General features: G+C 44.9%; 2 protein-coding genes across 3 annotated transcripts in view; one reads left to right on the forward strand and one right to left on the reverse strand.

Moving 5' to 3' along the window:
- Positions 1 to 2280: 2280 nt before the first annotated feature.
- TOMM34 (translocase of outer mitochondrial membrane 34) lies at positions 2281 to 6342 on the reverse strand. Its single transcript, XM_071572598.1, has 7 exons — positions 6194 to 6342; positions 5998 to 6097; positions 5698 to 5850; positions 4953 to 5113; positions 4542 to 4686; positions 3819 to 3945; positions 2281 to 3325 (listed from the first exon to the last, which is right to left on the reverse strand). The coding sequence occupies exons 1-7, from the start codon at positions 6306 to 6308 to the stop codon at positions 3227 to 3229; spliced, it is 900 nt and encodes a 299-aa protein (XP_071428699.1). The 5' UTR covers positions 6309 to 6342; the 3' UTR covers positions 2281 to 3226.
- Positions 6343 to 6374: 32 nt separating this feature from the next.
- STK4 (serine/threonine kinase 4) overlaps positions 6375 to 17560 on the forward strand; it is a 47124-nt gene continuing 35938 nt past the window's right edge. Inside the window, exons 1-9 of one of the 2 annotated variants that reach the window (XM_071572599.1) lie at positions 6375 to 6481; positions 8856 to 8936; positions 9786 to 9914; positions 11755 to 11869; positions 12408 to 12572; positions 12973 to 13140; positions 13708 to 13845; positions 14478 to 14606; positions 16945 to 17131. In XM_071572599.1, the coding sequence (XP_071428700.1) occupies positions 6450 to 6481; positions 8856 to 8936; positions 9786 to 9914; positions 11755 to 11869; positions 12408 to 12572; positions 12973 to 13140; positions 13708 to 13845; positions 14478 to 14606; positions 16945 to 17131 (1144 nt within the window). In that variant the 5' untranslated portion in view covers positions 6375 to 6449. The remainder of the gene's footprint in view (positions 6482 to 8855; positions 8937 to 9785; positions 9915 to 11754; positions 11870 to 12407; positions 12573 to 12972; positions 13141 to 13707; positions 13846 to 14477; positions 14607 to 16944; positions 17132 to 17560) is intronic. The other variant, XM_071572600.1, reaches the window with a different exon arrangement.

A 17560-nucleotide genomic window follows, 5' to 3' on the forward strand; every position in this document is an offset into this window, starting at 1 on the left:
TACTGGTCACATAGTGTGTGTGCGTGTGCCTGTGGTGCACAAGATCCAGCTTTTGAGGTATTGTGGAGTAGCTGTGAATCAAAATCTGCATCTTTAGTATGTGTTCCTGGCTAGTGGTTTCAAGAAGTCACTGAAGGGCTTGAGGTGCACTGCGTCCCACTGGGATGCTCCCTGCTCACAGGAACAGCTGGAACCTGTTGTTGCTGTGTCCTGCTCTCTGTCTTGCTGTCATCATCCTGGCCTTAATCCTCTGCTCTTCCTAGTTAGGAAAGGAATTTCAGTCCCTAGAAGCTCCTTGGTACTTGAGGCTGGCGATGTACTGACCTCATTTGACTGCTTCCTTGAGCTGGCAGGAGCAAACACCTCTGCCAGCACCACCCACCTTCTTTCTGTGTAACTTGTGTATTGGTGTTGGTGTCTCAATCTTCCTTCTGTGCTGTATCATACTCTCACTTCAGCTCCCTGCTGAGTCACCCCTCCTACCTCTTGTTTTCCTTCCAGCATTTTAATAGAATCATTTACACAACTGCTCCTGCCACAGTGTCTACTCTGCTGGGAATCTTCCCTAGGGCTTTTCATCATTCATTTTTCTCACCTTTTGCCCATTTGCCAATCCTTTGACCCCCTTAAATATTTATCTTCCTCTTAGTGGATGCCTTACCCTGTGAACTGTGCACTGTTTAGGTATCTCCTCCTCAGTGAGATGCTTATAAAGGACTTTAATTAACTTGATATACAGGAGCTTTGTTTATTTCTCTCAAAATGTAACTGGCTGGAAGCTTTTCTTCTTTGCCTGTGGAGGAAATATGTTTATTTGCATGAATGTAATGCATGTGAGAAGCTGGAGTAGGACTGTACAGGTGAAATTCATTCTGCTGCAGCCCTTTTTTGGGTGTGCCTGTGACACCACCTATAATGACAGATGGCTGGGCGAGTCCTCTGTAAAGCCAGAGGGAATGCAGAGTGGGGACCAGGAACGAAGGAATACTGGAATAGCCTAAAAAGGACCTGAACAAGGACCAGGGTCTTGAAATTTTTTATCAGAAAAAAGCGAAGTTGGTGATTGGATCCCTGATGATACTGGGAAACTTCCAGAATAGCTTCCTGGCTGAACTCCTGGGGAAGTGTGAGGCTTTAGGGAATTAAGGCAAGAGCAATGCAAATGTGTGTCTGGAGTATCCAGCCTGGAATAGCTGCTGTGAAAGGGGCAGAGAGTGTTTCCTTGTAAGAAATCCTCTCCAGCTGCTCCTGTGGACAGCACCTGGGAAGTGTCCAAATGCGGCTGGAACAGGAGAGTCAGGAGCAGAAGTGACTCTGAGCTTGCAGTAGTGCTTTGTTGTTGTGCTTGACCTTTGCCTACCTGGTGGCATTCCTGGGGAAAGCCTTGGAGATGAGGCACAAACAGCACTGATATTGCTGAGGGGGAAAGAGGTGGTCAATGGTGCTGCTTAGGGAGTGCTGCAATGAGCTGCAGCTGAACAGTGCAGGTATCTGCCAGTCAGGTAACAGTAGGGCTTTTAGAAGGATAGCTCTTAACTAGGTGAAGCCAGTCCTGCTCCTGGATTCCATGACCTTCCTCTGCTTATCTGTGTACTGCTCTGTGCTTCCCCACCCTGAATTCCATCACAGCCTGGGCAAATGCTGGCTGTGGGATCAATGGAGCTGCCACACTTAGAAGTGGAAGTGGAGTGACTGGAGCAATTTGTGCCCCTCAGGGAGGAGTGGTTTCAAGCTCTGGCCTGTTATAGTTGATGGACTACAGCCCTGGGACCTACAGAAAGCTATTTAATGTCAGGCTAAGGTAAGAAGTCTTTGTCTTTATTGGCATTAGAGGGATTGTCTGCTCTCTAAATTCAATTCAGTACCTGCTTGAAACACTGCTGGGAGAAGCAAGGTGGGAAACAAAGATATTTGAACCCTGACTAGGGCTAGCTTCTGCATCCTGGCCTTTATTGTGAGGTGAATCATGTCTAGCATTGTCCAACTTCTGGACTTAGTAATTGAAGCAGTATGCGAGGCTGAACAATGGTTGGAAACCCTGATGCAGTGCTGTGCTCCCCTTGGCATGCCTTTCCCACCCCAGTGCCCCTGGAGCTCTAGGCTTTCTTGTTCTCTGAACCCTGACTTTAATATCCACTATGAGCTGAGGCCACTGTCTGAAAGAGGAAGGCACTGTACAGTGCTTGAAGTCTTCTGAAAAAAAGGGGGGACAGTATGAAGTGGTTAAACAAGTGTCAGTTCCCCTACACCATCCATCCCATAAAAAACACGGCTCTAAACTGAAAATAAACATGACTTTAATGGTTTTAACAGTTCTCAGAGTAACTCCAAAGATCATTTTACCTACCATTTTAAATCAGTGCCATCAATATCAGAGCAGAAGATCAAAAAGCATAAACATGCACTGAAGTATAAGCCAGACCTCAGCTGGGATGTCGCTGAATATTCTCCTCCCTGTAACACCCCACAGCAACTGCTCCAAAAGGCACAGAGGAGCTAAAGTGTTTTTTTAAAAAACAAGACAAAAAACCATTGCAAAATTCCCAAGCACCCAGAATCTGTAATAGTGCATAGTGTAACAAGGCAGGCTTAACTTGCTGCTGTTTTCTTAAATGTGCAGAATAATTAAAGAAAGCTGCTACTGTAAACATCTGCCCAGCCACACTAAGCAGCAGAACCCAGGTTGAGGCCTAGCAGGCAGCAAAGGGGTGAGGGAACAAGCTCAGCCCTGCGCAAGTAACTGTGCCCCTGTTACAAGAAGGGTATGTGGTGCTCTGGCAACTACAGCAGTTCTTGCAGCCACCTTATTTCAGTAATAGCAGCACAAATGCAGCAAAGCTGTCACCTGAATAAGGACAAAACCTCCCTCTGTTTGTAGCTCCTCAGAAAGAGAACAGCCACTTCATGTGCATCTTAGCCAGCATGGAAAGAGTCCCTGAGGCCAGTAGTTACAGGCAAGCTGGCTTCAACCAGGGAAGTTAACCTAACTGCCTTTGAGAGAGGGGCATTAAAACTATGTATGATCTTAGAGCCAGATTAATAGAAACTGATAGAGATTGTGTCTTAACATTTGTTGTGCTGGTACAGAACCTCTTAGATCTCAGCAGCAGTGGAAGATGGATTTCAATACCGATCCTGCATCAAGATTGGTCCCTGTAACAACATCAGAAGGGAAAAAGCTTTCTCCTGCAGTGAAAAATAAAGCTTTCCCTGTTGCTTGGTTACCCTAGGCTCTGTTCAGTTCTTGCAGCAATCTCAGTGCAGCTGTGTTCTTTGGTTCAGTTTTCAACAAGCTCTTGATATCAGAAATACTTGATTTGTAATCCTAGAAAGAGAGTATTTTTTAAGAGTTAGTGCACTAAAAATGCAGTTTAAGGCTGCAGAACTACCCCACAGCATCAGAGGGAAAGGCAACACAACTCAGTCTGTGACTCTCTCTGTAACTGCTCAAGCACTGGCATTGATGTAGGTGTTTTAAAACATGCTTAAACTAGGACTGACAAGATAATTTCATCACTAAAGTGGGTTCTGAGTCCAGTACTGCCTCCAAAATTTCTCATAAGACACAAAAAGACAAAGCTCAACACAACACATAGTTGCTTTCAGCATTTCTAGGACCAGGACCTGGTGTTAAAAACCTCATGAGATCCAAATATCGCTATGAAAGAAAATCCCCTCACAGCCCAGACAGGTCCAAGCTATCTGGTTGCAAATGTTGTCTAGCATAGAAACAAATTCTAAAGGGCATCTATGTCTCTGACTATGCACAAACAGGCACCTAGTCCTAGCCTAAAGCCCTTCAAAAACTCCTGACTTACCTTCAGTTCCTTAAATGCTTGAGCACGCCTGTAGAGTGCTTTAACATTCTTAGGATCTAACTTCAGAGCTTCTGTGCAATCCTGTGCTGCTTCCTTGTATTGCTTCAGGGTCAGGTAACAGAGAGCTCTGCAACAGATACCTGGTTAGAGACCTCTGGCTGAAAACATCATCTACTACTGCAACATACAGAGCAGGTCTCAGTGCAGCACAAAGTTGGGCTCCAAAACCAGCCTTGATCCTCATATATTATTGCATCTTACTTCTTGAACTCAAATTTACTTCAGTTAAATGGAAGAAAGAAAGGAAATGGCTTTTCTTTTTAAAGAAAAGGAGGTTGTTTAGAGTAACCTTCTCTGAAGCTAAAGAACCTGCACTTTGAGCATGGAGGTTCCTGCCTGTAGCAGTGCAGTATCTGCTCTGCTTGCTGCACTTGCCTTAAAGTACTTTGAGTCTATGTGGCACTTTGTGGTTCGTAGGGCAACAGGGAACACTCAAATACCCCAGAGTCCTGACAAACAAAGCATTAAAAGAAGTCCCTTAGCAGCCTGAAGCCGAGTGTCTCCATTCTCTGTAATGCCTAATCAAAGAATGTTATACTACAGGGGAGACTGCACTTGGGGTGAATGTATGTAGGTGGTTTTGTTTTATTCATTAGTTTGGGAGCAAATGTTAGACAGCTCTGTCAGAAGTACCACAGTGACTTATAAAGGGCTGAGAAGTACCTGTTGGTGTAAGTTGCACATTCCTGGTTAAGCTTTAAACTCTCACTGTACTTCTCAACTGCTTTTTTATGGTTTCCTTTCTTTACAAGTTCATTTCCTTCTTCCTTCAGAGTTCGAGCTCTCTCTATGCCAGCAGCAGTCTGGTCTGGAAACAGTGTGAAAGGATACAGAACACTATAAAATGAACAAAAACATCACAGCCTCCCAGAAAACAAATACCCCCAGACAAAGGCAAGACACAGAGACATCATAGGAACCAGAATCAACCAAAAAGGCTATAGCAGAACCCAGACTGGGTTTCTCCAGGCCTCAGCCCCAGCTGCAGACACACCAAGAAGGTGGGGCAGCTGTTTTGTTCACTACCCTTGTGAGCTACAGGGCTCTCTGCCCAGTCCAAGGGCACTCTCCCACCTGGTTTTCCCTGTGGTGTAGTTGCAGGAGGAGCATTTGCCCCAGGGGCTCTGGCAGAAGGAACGCTCCACCTTGTCTGGGCAGAAACAGGCACTGTGGGGATTGGCGGGAGCTTCTGACGCCAGTTCACACCATCCCTCTCCAGCAGGGCTTTAGTCATCCTGGAAGAGACATTCCGAGTCACCCTGGCTGTTGATTGGAGGGGCAACACCACACAGCAGCCAGAAGGGTCACTTTTTAACCTGGCTTGTGTATAAAGGACAGCATCTTTCAGCTAAACTTTTTTACATGCACCTCAACTAGGGTCCTTCTAAAGACAGGACATTCATAAGAGATCTGTATGTCAGTAGGGCTAAAAATACCACAGGACAAGGGCTGGGGCTGTCAGTGCACAGATGAGCAAGAAACTTGCATTTCACTCCTCTGTCTGGCAAGCTGTGAAGCAAAGCAGAGAGCACCAGGAGGAGAACAGGACTACAGCAGCCTGTAAATGCAGACAGCACAGAGAGGCCTAAAGAACAGGGCACTAGAGCTTGTAAATTATTATTTCCCTTAGACCAGACACTGTGCAAAGCAAAAACAGTCAGAGAAATCACTCCAGCATCCTGAAAGGAGCTATGGGCTCAGGCAGACAAAGGAAGCATGGGCAGGCCTTGCTTTGCTCGTGTGCCAGCGCTGCAGGGATGCAGCAAGGCTGGCACCGGCAGCACCCGAGCTGCCTCATCCCGGAGCCTGTCGGCGTCACCTGTTGACTCCATCGTGTGCCGCCTGCACCGAGCAGTCCACCTGCAGCGCCGTCTTGTAGTCCACGTAGGCCAGCGGGTACCTCTCCAAAGCTTCGTACGCCGCCGCCCGTCTCAGGAGGGGCTTAATCCCGAACGGGGCCAGCTCGAGGGCTCTGCGAAGGAGCGGACAGGGCGCACAGGGCGCCGTGAGCCAGCGCGGCCCCGGGGCAGCCCCGTCCGAGCGCGCGCGGCAACGCCCGCCCCTCCGGGTGACCCTCGAGGTGTCCCTCGGGGTGTCCCCCAGCCCCACCGCCGCTTACCTGGTGCAATCGGCCACGCAGAGGCTGCAGGCGCCGTCCTTGAGGTGGCAGGCGGCTCGGTTGGCCAGCAGCACGCTGCGCTCCTCGGCGGCGGCATCCCCTGCGCGGGACAGGCGGGATGCAGCCGGGATACAGCCGGGATGCGGCGCGGTCCGCCCACCCCACCCCACCCTCCCCGTCCCGGGACGCGCCGTACCTGATGCCTCCAGCTGCTGCAGCGCCCGCGTGTAGAGCGCGGCGGCGGGGCCGTACTGGCCGCGGCGGAACTCCTCGTTGCCGGCGCGGCGAAGCGCTCCGGGGGATGCGGCCATCGCGCCCAGGAAGCCGCGCTCCTCCCTGCGCCGCGCCGGGGCGGGCACTCCCGCGGCATCCGGCGGCGGGCGGAAGCGGCGGAGGGGAGCGGGGCCATGGAGCAGTGAGGGACACACCGCCCGGCTCGCCCACGGACCGACATGGAGACGGTGCAGCTGCGGAACCCGCGCCGGTAAGCGCGGGGTGCCCCTACGGGGCGCGGGGTGTCCCTGCCGGGCGCGGGATTCTCCGGAGCGGGACCGGGAGAGGAGGGAGCTCCGGCCCCGCAGCCTCCCGGCAGCGCCAGCCGGCCCCGGGGCCGCGGGTATCGGTCAGTCCGCACCGGGCAGGGCCGTGCCGGGACAGCCCCGAGCGCAGGCGGTGGGGAAATGGCTCGAAGGGAGCGCTCCAGGCGCGGCACTCGCAGCTCACCGAGGCTGCCCCGAGGCGCGCTGGCCTGTGCCGGTGCCGGTGTTGGTGTTGTGACAAAGCGCTCGTCGCTTATTTGTCCCTCTCGCCCCTCGGGTGAGTGTTGTGCGGTCTGCTGGCCCCGGTGCCCTGCGCTGGCACTGCCGGGACCATCGAGGGGTTCGCGGGGAGCTCCGCCTGTCTCAGCGCTGGGTCGGGCAGGGCTGAGCATCGGCGGCAGCGAGAATGAAGTGTCAGTGTCAGAGTCCTATCAGTGGTTTGCAGCTGGGGCGAAGCGAATCGGCAGCGAACAAAGGAAGCTGCTGGTCCTCGGTGAGATTGGCTTGGTTTGTTCGACAGACAGTGGTGTATCTTCTGCTATAAGCAAAAGCTTGGGGTTTATTCTGTAATTACTTATGCCAGTGTTTAACTGGCAGGTGACTCTGATTAGATCTCAGTAACAACAAAGGTGAGGTTGGGTTTGTGTTGCTGTTATATCCGTGTTGTATAAACATCCCGCAGAAAGGCAGCGTGTGTCTGACAGCGGCTATGGGTGGACCCAAAATAATTGGGCTCCTGGTCTGTAGCAGAAATGAGGTTGTTTGCTGCAAGCACAGTAGTTGTCTGGTTACTGCGTTTGTGTATGTGAAAAGCCCTTTTTTTTTTTTTCTTTTATACTAATAGAATTTAGGCCTCAACTTCAGCAAGAAGGGTCTTCCTCTTGCATTGCCACTTTTGGGGCTCCTTGGAAATGGTGGTTTTTGTGGTTGCTGATGCATGTAGTACTTTTTTTCCCCCTCTTCCCTCCTATTTTAACAAGAGCAAGTAACCTTCTGTTTAATGCTTATCTGTGCAGGGAAGCTAGTGACTACTTTCAGTATTTCACCACTTCCTGAGTCTGCTTCTATATAGTGTTTCCTTTGCTTCAGGAAGCCATTGTATGTGCTCCATGCGTGAGCTGCTCCTCCCGTGTGGCTTTTCTACATAAACATAATAGCTGGGGGTCAATGAGGGGTTTCTCGCTCTGTTTCTGAAGAAATTGGGAAAAAAGCTTATATATTTAGTATAAAAATTAATATTTCTGTGACTGGGGTCCTACTATTTAACAGCAGCAGTATGAGCTTTCAGGAGTAATTTGCAGTTGCAGGTGCACGTCTCACTTTAAACACTGTTCACTGTGAGACCAGTCAGCGCAAAAAACTCTGAGACGCCTAAATTTCTGTGTTTCAAAACCTTTTATGAGCTGGGTTGGGGAGTTTGGAGGGGGTTTTGTTGGATGTTTTATTGTTGTTTCAGGTTTTTTTTAGTTTATGTGGAAATTAAAGCTTGTTTGTGGGCAGTTGAATGCGGCATCACTGACAATGAAATACTTAGTTTTCAGAATGTAGTCCTTAGCTGTTTCAGAAGGTTTGGTTAACAGCTCTCCAGTGTGGACAGACTAAAAATATGATTGATCTTCTTGCTTTCTGTATGGAATATCCCTAAAAACTGTACTGGCAGAGAGGGGGGCCAAGTGAAGGATCACAGTACATGGCATGTTTGTTTTTTTCCTAGAAAGTATTTCAACTGACTCTTACTAGCAATACATTTAAGAGGGATGTCATTAAGATACTGCAAGAGTCAGATACAGTTATCTTTGTCTTTTTCCTGATAGAATTTTCCTAGTCTATGTCCAGGCCCACAAGATCTGAACTTATGATATTAAAAATGTGCAAGTGAGATCAGTATTGCCTCCTACCTCCCAACAAATGTATTCCATGCATACCCTGAGCATCAGGGAAGATGATGTTCCCTTTTGCATGGCCTTGGTATGTGTCCTTCCGTTCTAGGTGTTGAAGTCTAGCAGATAAGCTCAATAGCTGTTAGACTCTGCTGTACTGTGTTGGGATGTGACCACCAGCACACAGATCCTGGAATGCATTTCTGCCAAGCTGTAGGTTTCTGTGCCTGATCACGTTCTGTTCTTTGTAATTCCCATCCTTTTTTGCTGTTGGATGCTAATAATATTCACTCTCTTTGTCAGCTGAAATAAACTTACTCCGTAACCAATTTACTTCTTACCAAGGCTTTTGTACTTTAAGTCTTGCTGTTTATTCTTCTGTTTCAGCAAAGCCCAAACTTCCATAAAATTAGTAATTTCTCTCTTCTTACCCACACAGGCAGCTGAAGAAGTTAGATGAAGACAGTTTAACCAAACAACCTGAAGAAGTATTTGATGTGCTGGAGAAGCTTGGAGAAGGGTACGTGTTCTGTTCCAATGGGCCCAGTGTACGTTTCTCTAAGAACAGATCTGTGTAATGGGCATGTGTTGAGTGGTCTCTGGTGTTTCATTTTTGTCATGAGCCTATTTCTGCAAAGGTATGCACTAACATAGTGACAGTGTTTGGTTAGTAACAGAATAAAGAATTTGTTTTCTAAGAGTGTCATATCTTAATCCAAACAGTGGCTTATGGCTCAGCAGTAGGGAGTTAAAGCACTCAAAAATGCCAGCCTGGAATTGATAGAACTCTCTGGGAACTCAAGAGGCTTTGTAAGTCATCCTGGGTACCTCTTGTGGAAGATCTGCATAGTGGAAGTGAACTTCAGTGGCGTTGTGCTCTTGGTGAGGCAGAGCAGCATGGGAACACTCAGTGAGTGACATGTTTGCTGCCTTAAGCAGTTCATTTGAAAAGACTGAGCTGTGAATATGCCTGGCTGCTGTAAGAAAGAAGCCACAAGAATGATAATATCTGACAAGAACAAGCAAACCTCTCTGACCAGAGCTGTAGTTCTTACTGATGCTCAGCTTGCACTGTACGCTGGAAAAAGAGAATTTTATTTGTTGGATTTGTGCAAAAGGCTGTTTCCAAGCTATGGTCAGTGTAATGATGGTTGGCTCTTTTCTCAACATCTCAGTGCACTGTGACTTACTTGTATTACAGTGTTTAGAAACTAGTGGACTGATTATTTCCATGAAATTACAAAATATTTTTTGCAGAAGGATAGTTAATATTTTACCTGATGATTATACTTGTAAAAAGCAAAGCCATAATATTTGCATTTTTAAAATGTTCGTGTATTCAGTGTTTGTTTAATATTTTGTTTCCTAGTTCCTATGGCAGTGTTTTCAAAGCCATTCATAAAGAAACAGGTCAGGTTGTTGCGATTAAACAAGTTCCTGTGGAATCTGACCTGCAAGAGATTATAAAGGAAATATCCATAATGCAGCAATGTGACAGGTAAGCGTGAGCTGCAAAACCCATTATTGGGATGCAAGGAAAAATGTCATCTATGACCTGGCATTTAATCAAATAAAAGCCATGATGTTGCCTTAAATGTTTTTTGAAAGGCCGGACTTGAACAATCAAGTTACCTCGTACCAACTGAGTCATGTTAACTGACCATTTGGGTGGTGCAAAGGTAAGACAACAAAAATTTAGCTTGCAACAAGAGAGCACTAAGTCGAATAACCCTGCACTTGCTGCCAGCCAAGAGCCGAGTGTGTGAGCAGTCGCTGAGGTTCTGCCCATGCACCGTTGCTTGTTGAATGGTGGTAACTTGATTATGTGCTAAACAGCAGATCCTGTGTCCACAGAGGGTGGTGGATTCTAAACAAGACATAGAAAACTGTTAGAAGAAGGTCTTTTCATGGGGGCACGTGGATGAGAGCCACTAACGCATGACTGCTCTTGCATGTGCACGACCTTCGTGCCGACATCTGCTTGGGTGGCAGGACTGTCCTCCCCGGCTGTTTGCTGCCTGTGCAGGCTCCAGTGCAGTACAATCTGACCTCAGCATCCCCAGAATAACTTGCTGGCAGCTCTGTGGGCTGATGGTTGGCTCTCTGGGTTGTCTTTGCATGTTTTTATGGGAAAAAGTGCTGCAGTGACTGAGCTAATGAAGGGCTTGTGTTTAGGGAGAACCCTCTCGAAGTGTGTCCAAGGCTGAAGGTTTAACATACACTCATTTCTACTGTTAGGAATCTGGCCTTAAGAAATGCTACTTTGAAGGACTTCAGGCATGGAAAGCCATTTAAAATAAATTACTTGAGGGATATAAAACTGTCATCCCAGTCATTTTCTCCATTGCTGTTTTTAAATGAAGGTGACTGGGGGCAGGCAACAGAGTGTAACTTGAAAAGAAATTGTTAAAAATGTTACTGTCTAACTTGGAAAGCATTATTAGGTGTCTCTTAAATATTAATATCTTAAGGCCTAAAATGAGACCTTACAGTTGTGAACAGCAGAGGGAGTGAATCACTGAAGCATCATATTTTCTGTGCAGATATAAAGGGATGCTGTGCCGTGTGTCTGACTTGCTAGTTTTTAGTTTTTCATTAGAAAATGTTCAGCAGAGAATAGGTTAAACACACCTTTGTTCCTTAGCTCCATTCCCGTAAAATCAGGGACATTCTTTCTGTTAGTTTCTGCTTTACCTTTTCCAGAGAACAGATGGTTTTTCAGACCAGTGTACTTTCCTAGGTTGTTTGGTTTTTCATGCAGCCAAATAGCTGATGGAGAGACAGTTGTACTGAGATCCTGAAATAAATCCAGGGCTAAAACTGTAGGAACAGGAGGGTGCACATAGCAATGGGGGAACATTCCTTTTAATGAACATGATAGCTGTTTTCCAACAAATTGTGGATTTTATTTAATGTTTCCATTTGGTTTTAAATGCTCTGCAACAGCTTTACCAGGGACTGCTGTGGCCTGTTTCCCATTCCCTTGTCTTGCCTTTCTGCTTGCCCCAGCACTGACCCTGTTGTAACCCAGTTTAGGGAGTTAAACCAGACTGAAGTCTAATCGCTCCTCATTTCCGTAGGATTTGTTGTCAGACAGTTTAGCTCCCTGAACTGACTTACTGGCAGGTCATATGAGCAGTGGGAACAGGCTTGGCAGGACTGTGGTAGCCCTGTGTGAGTTGAGGGTGTTTTGGAGTACTTTTGATCAGGGTTTCAGTGGCACTTCAGCGCTGAGTTTCTAAAACATACTTAGGTACTCTGCTGTGTATTGTGCTTATTCAGTGATGCTGGTTACTGGTATTTGACCCTTGGTTTTCTCTTTTATTCACATTTCATAGTCCTCATGTGGTGAAATATTATGGCAGCTATTTTAAGAACACGGACCTGTGGATAGTCATGGAATACTGCGGCGCTGGATCTGTGTCTGACATAATTCGATTACGAAATAAAACTGTACGTCCTTCCTCCTTTGAATGTATGGATGGGAGGTATGGGTGTCCAGCACCTCAAGGAAACTGAGTAGTTTAGACATAATTCTCAATGTTCAATGCTTGACATAACCATTTGCCATAACTTGAGGTGTAGGTCCCTTGTTCCTCTGAAAATGAGAAAGGTGATTACAGTGATTGAATTTTGGTTATTTGGATATTTTAGCCGGTAGAGCAGATTTTGGTGGGTTGTCTTTACTGAAAACCCAGATTGATTCCAAATAAGACTCTATTTTGCCTTAGATTAGTTATTGCAGGATAAGAATTACTATCTGGGAAAGGATTATGGTTTGTGAAATATGGTAGGTGTGTAACTGTGTGCTGGTTGTAATCTAATTTGCTACACAATGCAGTAAGTCACAAACTAATTCCCCATTAGTATGGCATCGTTTAGTGAGGGCAATTAAATGGCAATTAGTGAATCTCAGTAAAATATAAACCAAAGCCCAATGGTGCTGTGTCTCAGCATGTGACGGTTTGGCAGTAACTCTTCTCTTCTTTAGCTCACGGAGGAGGAAATTGCTACAATAGTGCAATCGACACTGAAAGGACTGGAGTACCTGCATTTTATGAGGAAAATACACAGGGACATCAAAGCTGGAAATATATTACTAAATACAGAGGGACACGCTAAACTTGCAGATTTTGGAGTGGCAGGACAACTTACAGTAAGTAAAACCAGGACAGTTGTGTGCATTTGAGTTTTATCTTTTTAATCTGCATGTGAGTATGATGGGCTTTTGGAGACTTTGAGAAATGGTTCATAGCTGATTTTTAGCACTTAACATCAGCATAATGAGATTATAAACTAGTGACAGATTAGAGCAGAGCTTGCTCTGTGGAAGCTGTTATACCTTAGTAATGGCTTGCAATAGCATTTGCTATTTTCTTCAGGATATTTTTAACTTTATGAGGACATTTCAATTCTTCTTTGCAGCCCTCCAAATCCCAGTCTTGCTGAGCCTAATAATGTGCATGCTTGCAAGATAATTAGGGTGATAATTCATTAACGAGTGTTTGTGGCTAATACAGTTGCCGTTGTCTGGCTCTTTATCCTTTTCTTCTCAGGACACGATGGCAAAGCGGAACACAGTTATAGGGACCCCATTTTGGATGGCTCCAGAAGTGATTCAGGAAATTGGGTATAATTGTGTTGCAGACATCTGGTCTCTGGGAATCACTGCAATAGAAATGGCTGAAGGCAAGCCACCATATGCAGATATTCATCCCATGAGGGTAAGGACTGTGGCCTTCTAAAATGTATTGCTGTGTGAAATGAGTTTGCTATTCTGGCTGGCTGAATAGCATATCGACATGCCAGCTTGCTTTTAATTCAGTGCAAGTTGTTTGTTTTCTATCAGTTCTTTGTAGTGATGATTAAATGAAAAACAGGTCTTTGTCAAGAAGAATCTGCATGGGAAGAAAAAATATCACAGTCCTCTTCTGTTAAGACAACTGAAGCTCTGTGTTGGGTGTGAAGAAACATTTTCAGCTGGATTATCCAAAGTGGATTTTTTTTTAATGCAAGCACAGTTTTTTAAGATTCAAAAATGACATATTCACACCTTTTGGGGCACATAATGGCTCAGCCAGATGTAAGCACCTAGTGAGAAAAGTATGGTTTCTTGCAACTTGATCCCTCTGAGTGGATTTGTGTGTAATATTGGCACAAGCTCTTCAGAAGCAGCAAACTTGAAATGTCCATTGGCCTTTAGTACCAGTGTATGTTTGGGTGTATTTATATTGTATTGTTAGAAACTTTTAAGCTCTGTTTGGAAATCCAGAATATTCTTCTGCTTTCAGGCAATTTTCATGATTCCCACCAATCCGCCTCCAACATTCCGGAAACCAGAGCTCTGGTCAGACAGTTTTACTGACTTTGTGAAACAGTGTCTTGTGAAGAGCCCAGAGCAACGTGCCACTGCAACACAACTTCTGCAGGTCTGCCTTTTCTTACAAGAACGTAAGCTCTAGAGAAGCCTTGCCAGTGTAGCCAGTGCTGTGTGGCTGTTAAGATGTTGGTTTCATTCCTTGCTGCTCCTGATTGTAACATCTGATTTTAAAAATCTTAAACTCAACTTTAACTTTTCACTTCTCTAAGAACTAGTCAAACTTCAACTTCCTTTATCTTCTCTGGGATTTTGTTGTTTTGGCTTTTGGAGTTTGATGTTGGTTCTGTTTTGTTTTACTTTCAAATTCTCACCAGCACTGCCAAGAAACTGCCTCTTAAAACACTAAACAGGGGAGGCTAAATGAAAGTCGTTGCTCAGAATGGTCCAGGCATGGTAATGGTCTGTGTAATTGGTTCTTGACAGCTGACCTGCTAAGGAAAGAAAAGCAGAGTTAGGGGAGAGGAATAAGCCCAAGTTCTCACAGCAGTAGTGCTTGTGGAGTATGATCTTGTTTGGAGGGTGGAAGGGCTCCCTCCTGTGCAAAACAGAAGTACTGGATTTTTATTTTAGTAATGTTTCGAGTTAAACCTTAATTTGATTTGAAGTAGGCCATAGTAATAGTGTTTACTGTTGGATCTGGCTTTGGATGCAGTGCTTATTTGTTTTTAAAATACTTCTCAGCATCCATTTGTTAAAAGTGCCAAAGGAGTATCAATTCTGCGAGACTTGATTAACGAAGCGATGGACATCAAGCTGAAACGTCAAGAGGCTCAACAGCGTGAACTAGATCAAGAGGATGAAGAAAATTCAGTGAGTTTTAATAGTAACAGTGTACAAAGTCCAAACTCCTGCTGCTTTCATAAGGCTTAGCTGCTCTGGGTTTTGGTTTTGCAATATTTTGTCCAATTGCCAGTGGATTTGACCTAGTTCTGGAGTTTTCTACTTTATGACTGTTTAACCCAGTGCTTAGTACCTGCTCAGTCTACATTTGAGTGGGAGTGTCAGCATGTGTGACTTACTGTTCACCTTATAGACCTGTGATTAAGTAAGGCCACAAAGTACTGTATGCTGAAGACTTGATCCAATCCCAGTTGGATTATATTATTTATACAGAATGATAGTTTTTCATTGTAGATTCAGGACTTAGACTGCTCTCCTAGTATAAAATGATAATATCATCTGTGATCCACTATGATATAAGTATGTTGTGTTGTTTTACTATTATTGTGCTTTAGAACCTCCCTTATAGAAACTTTCTTCTACACAAGAGCAACCGACAGAAGCCTGAGGTGAGGGCATGGGAAGTGTTCAGGGGATTGCTGTGAATTGCAGTTCAGCTCCTTGTTTCAGTGCTTACAGCATGTGAATTTGGAAAGCATGTTCAAAGCTGTTTTTTGAGCCTCTGCCTGCTTCAGCCTGAATAAAAGAAATGGGCGACACCAGGCATTGTATGCCAGCCCTGTTAGGGGTTAGCCTTGAACAGCATGGTCCACAGTATTTGTGCTGAGCACATTGTTCGTCTGGTTTTCCAGTCCAGGGCCGAATATTCAGTGTGGATGTAACTTTATTGGTCATGTTGCCATGGTGTCAACTCTATGAGTATTGTACCCACTCTGAGAATTATTCCTACCCTGAGTATTGTCCCTGTTCTCTCTTGTGTGTTTCTGACTGATCTGGGGTCACATTGCTGAGAGGTGGTGTCTACATAGCAGTGTTGAATTGTCTCTGTTGGTCTGTGTGTTTTCCCAAAGCTTCTCTGCTCCATGTCTGCTAGCAGAAAAGCATTCCCAAGGGCTGTGGAAACTTCTGCTGTAGTCCTTTGTTAAATGATGTGTAGCTAACAAATTTATTACTTCCTCTCACCCACTCATCTGCACATAAAATTACTTTTCCTCCATTAACATCCTATGTAGTTTTCTCTCCTGCTGTTGGTTTTGAGGTTGGGAAGTGGATTTTAATAGACCCTGTTGATGCAACAGATAAAATACTCAGAACACTGGAATGTGGAGGGGTGTACTTCTTTTTTTTCCATGGCACTGAGGTGGAATATTACAGCTTGATGTGCAGTACCTGTGTTTTCCCTCTAAAGTAAGGCAGTGGTCACACATAAAGAATATGAGTTTCATTCTTGAAACACAATACAAGCATCTCAGTTAAGCTGAGATGCCTAAAAGCTCTACTGCAAACCTAGAAAGTGACTTTTGTTCCTGCAGTTGGATAGCTGATCCACCTTTCCAAGATATTAAATGAATTGTGGAAATTTTCACTTTGTTCTTCCTTAAATCCTAGACACAATATGTACTTGGTAAAAAGCACACACCACTTGAAACTACTGCCTCTGGCTAACAAGTCTCTGCCAGGAAGTTGTTCTACCAGAGTTTGTTTCAAGAGCTTGTGTTTTCCTACAAAGTCAGTCTCTTAAACCTTGACAGCAGTAATTCCAACTTCTACAGTATTAGTGCCTATTAACAAATGGAAAGATAAAAAATAATTTTCATTGAAAAAAATTACTAAGCTTTGATAATTTATTTGAATCCTTTTCAAAGATTTGCAAACACAGCTGATTTTTCTTCAGTGCTTCTGAAATTTACAGCAAGTAGAACTACCTAAATGTTAAAGATAGGAATAAAGTAAGATGAGGGTTTTTTAACGTGTGCCACATACTCTTCAGACTTAGATCTGTTGATTCATTAACATGACTCCTCGGGGAACAGTACCATTTGAGATAATGGTTTAGGGTCAGCTCCTAGAACTGGCAGCTTGAATAGAAACACTAATGATTGAATGAGTGTTGTAATCTATTCTTACAGACATGTCACCAGGTCAGAAATGAGAAAATGAGATACAACTTGGACTGAGAAGCTTCTGCTGGTTATTTATCTGTTCTTTTATTTATCATACTGGCAGAAAAGTATGAAGACTTTTCATTACCTGTTTGGAGATGATAGGGAGGGAATTAAATGCATAAACCAAATGTCACTTCTGTGTGTGTGTGTGTGTGTGTGTGTGTGTGTGTGTGTGTGTGTGTGTGTGTGTGTGTGTAAAAACCTCTGAGTTAGTGAGACTTGCCAGTGTCCTTGAGTACAGACATTCTTTTGGGACTTCAGCTCCATCAGTAAAATATGTGTTTATGGCATCTTTGTAATAGGAGGAAGATGAAACTGATTCGGGTACCATGGTGAGGGCAAGTGGAGATGAAACTGGTACCATAAGAGCTGTGAACACCATGAGTGATGGAGCCAACACCATGATAGAACACGATGGCACCTTGGAGTCCCAACTGGGTACAATGGTCATAAACACAGAAGAGGAAGAGGAGGAGGGCACCATGAAAAGTAAGGAAACATCTTTGACTTCTAGAATATTACTTAAGACTTCATGTGGGTTATGATACATATTCCCAGCCTGCTTTGATGTTTTTGAGGCTTATCTTGTCTTTTGGTTGTAGGGAACTAAACCCCTTGGGTCAGTGCCCTCTGGCAGTAGCAAAACCTTTTGGGGTCCAAGTTTTATTCTTTTTTTGTCTTGCACTTGATGTACCTGATTAGTTGTGCACAATTTCCACAACCTTCTGTGCTGATTGAATAAGATATGATTTTATATGGGGGTTTTTTTGCTTGGTTCTTTCTTGCTTATTTTGTATTTCTCACAGAATGTAGAGGAGGAGGACTCTAGCAGAGGGTTAATCAAAAAGTGTGTGTGCTTTAGAAACTGATGTGGCTGGAACCTGCCATCTGAAAGCAGCAAGGCTGTTTCGAGACTGA

This window comes from Pithys albifrons, chromosome 18 (genome assembly GCF_047495875.1).
Source record: "Pithys albifrons albifrons isolate INPA30051 chromosome 18, PitAlb_v1, whole genome shotgun sequence".
NCBI lineage: Eukaryota > Metazoa > Chordata > Aves > Passeriformes > Thamnophilidae > Pithys > Pithys albifrons.